Source organism: Orycteropus afer, unplaced genomic scaffold (assembly GCF_000298275.1).
Source record: "Orycteropus afer afer isolate SDZICR_OR568_19922 unplaced genomic scaffold, OryAfe1.0 scaffold00778, whole genome shotgun sequence".
Taxonomy (NCBI): domain Eukaryota; kingdom Metazoa; phylum Chordata; class Mammalia; order Tubulidentata; family Orycteropodidae; genus Orycteropus; species Orycteropus afer.
The window spans coordinates 337948-340494 of NW_006922365.1; the positions used below are offsets into that span (position 1 = coordinate 337948).

A 2547-nucleotide genomic window follows, 5' to 3' on the forward strand; every position below is an offset into this window, starting at 1 on the left:
TTTCAAAGCTCAGGGTTCCAGGATTATCTTCTGTATCTCTGTCAATTGGTTTCTCTTTTCTTTGTTGAAGAGGATCTGTGTCGCTTGCCTGCCTATTCCATCTTACCAGAAGTCCCCGGTGTTTGTCTTTTTAGTTTCCGAGATTTATTAGGGGAAACACTTTTCATCACAGAAGGGAAAATAATGTACATAACATAGGATTTAAAGTTATTAAGGTTTTGTAGCGCAGTACATTTCTATGTCCAAATCAAATTGCTAATACCCAGCTTTTGAATATTGCTAGCAGTGTGTAAAAGTAAGTAGAAAAAAATTGTTGGTTTTGTAATTATAATTAGAAGTCATACTTTAAAACATGTCTTTTGATTTTCAGACTGCAGATGTATTTAATTTTGAGGAAACAGTTTATAGTCATCATATGTCTCCAGTTGCCACCAAGCACTGTTTGGTAGCAGGTTTGTACATATATTCTTTTGTCTTTTAAAATATTGAAACTTTATAGATCAAGTTACTTTTTATATAGGCATGGTAACCCATGTGAAGATCACAATTCTTTAAAAAGAGAAAAGAAAATTTAAATATTCCACCACTATTTGTATTCAGTTCAAAAAATATTATTCATATAAGGCACTGTGTGGTAGCTAAGATTGAAACACTAATAAAGCATATTTCAGTTCCCCAAAAAATAACCTTTAAACCATAAACTTTTCAAAGATATCACATGAATAAAATATGACAACTTTTTTAATTGGAAATAGGACAAGGAAATTATTTCCTCTTTAAGATTGTAAGATTCACAGTAAATTTCTATTTATACAAAAATATCTGCAGCGATAATTATCATGTATAGGGAAGAAAAATATGATTTTCTGGTATCAGGTATCTGGTGCCTGTGATTCCATTATTTCTGGGGTACTGCATTATCAGCCTCTTTACCTCTGGACCTCATTGAATTGGTTTATCTGTATAGATAAGCTGCACACTAAATTACTTTGAGGTCCAGTTAGTCTGTGTCCAGAGTTTCTGTGAATCTATTACTAGTGATTGGAAGTATATCATTTACATGGAAAAACTAAGTGATTAAAATGATTTGATATAATAAAATGTCATAGAACCAATTTAAATTTCCTGATTTTGATTGTGTATTATAATCACCTAAGATACAACCGTTGGGAGAAGCTAGATGAAGAGTATGTGGGACTTTTCTGTACCATTTTTGCAAGTTCCTGAGAGTCCACAATTCCTTCAAAAGAAAAAGTTAAAAAAAAAAAAAAAAAGTAGTTAAGTTCTTTTGCTACTAAAGTATAACTACGATTAAAATAATTTTTCTAATTATAAAATTTAAAAATGATGTACATTATTTTTGGCATAGATTTTTATTTCTGTAAGGATATCATAAAAATGTCATGAATTACAATATAGTTTTTGTTTATTTTTGATGATTTGGAATAAAATTATCTTTAAAAATTTTTGTTTTTACAGTTGGTACTAGAGGGCCCAAAGTACAACTGTGTGACTTGAAGTCTGGATCCTGTTCCCACATTCTACAGGGTATTTTTAAATTTGAAACAATAAACATTCAATAAAAAGAAACATTACTAACAGTGTATTCTTTGTAAGTGACATGACTAATGTATTTTGTGCTAGTTGTTGAAAGTCAACAGAAGAATAAAGATCCTTCTGTGCACTATTCTTATAAAACTAAACTATTCAGGGGACCTTTATACGACAGCAGCCATAGGGAAAGCTCAAGGATATGGAAAATAGATGGGCTAACTCAAAATCTTGTTATTTCTCTATTTTTAAAAATAAACTACTAATGAAACTTACATAGTACATTTGTCTCCTGAGCATTGTTTAATGTTATTGCAGCTAATGATCAAACATTGTTCTTAATGTTTAGATGCTTTATTTCATAATAATATTCTAGAAAATTTTCTTTTTATTTTAGGAAAACGTTTTAAATAATACTGTTTTTTAGAAAAGGTATTCATCTCTGGTAGCATAGTCCCAAAGGCACTTGACTGCTAACCAGAAGGCTGGTGGTTCAAACCCACCAACCACTCCTCAGAAGGAAGTTTGGGCAATCTACTTCCATAGTGATGTTGTTGTTGTTGTTATGTGCTGTCGAGTCAGACCCAACTCATAGTGACCCCTCCTTGGGTTTCCAAGGCAGTATCACTTCAGAAGTAGATTGCCCCATCTTCCTTCCAAGGAGTGGCTGGTGGGTTTTAACAGCCAGCCTTTTGGTTAGCAGTCAAGTGCCTTAGCCACTATCCTACCAGAGCTCTGCCTCGGAAACCCAAGGAGGGGTCGCTATGAGTCGAGTCTGACTCAACGGCACATAACAAGAACAACAACATTCATCTCTAAGAAATATGTAATACATATATTAAGAAAACTTGATAGGATGGATAACATTTTTTATTTTTATAATGAATTTCTATTAATATAAGCTGTTGTTGTTGTTGTTATGTGCCGTCGAGTCAAACCCGACTCATAGCGACCCCTCCTTGGGTTTCTGAGGCAGTATCACTACGGAAGTAGGAT

General features: G+C 32.9%; 1 protein-coding gene across 1 annotated transcript in view; it reads left to right on the top strand.

The window, feature by feature from the left end:
- Positions 1-2547, top strand: part of ERCC8 (ERCC excision repair 8, CSA ubiquitin ligase complex subunit) — a 111089-nt gene that overhangs the window by 52279 nt on the left and 56263 nt on the right. The window contains exons 5-6 of the mRNA XM_007957692.2: positions 371-452; positions 1480-1548. Coding sequence (XP_007955883.1) covers positions 371-452; positions 1480-1548 — 151 coding nt within the window. The remainder of the gene's footprint in view (positions 1-370; positions 453-1479; positions 1549-2547) is intronic.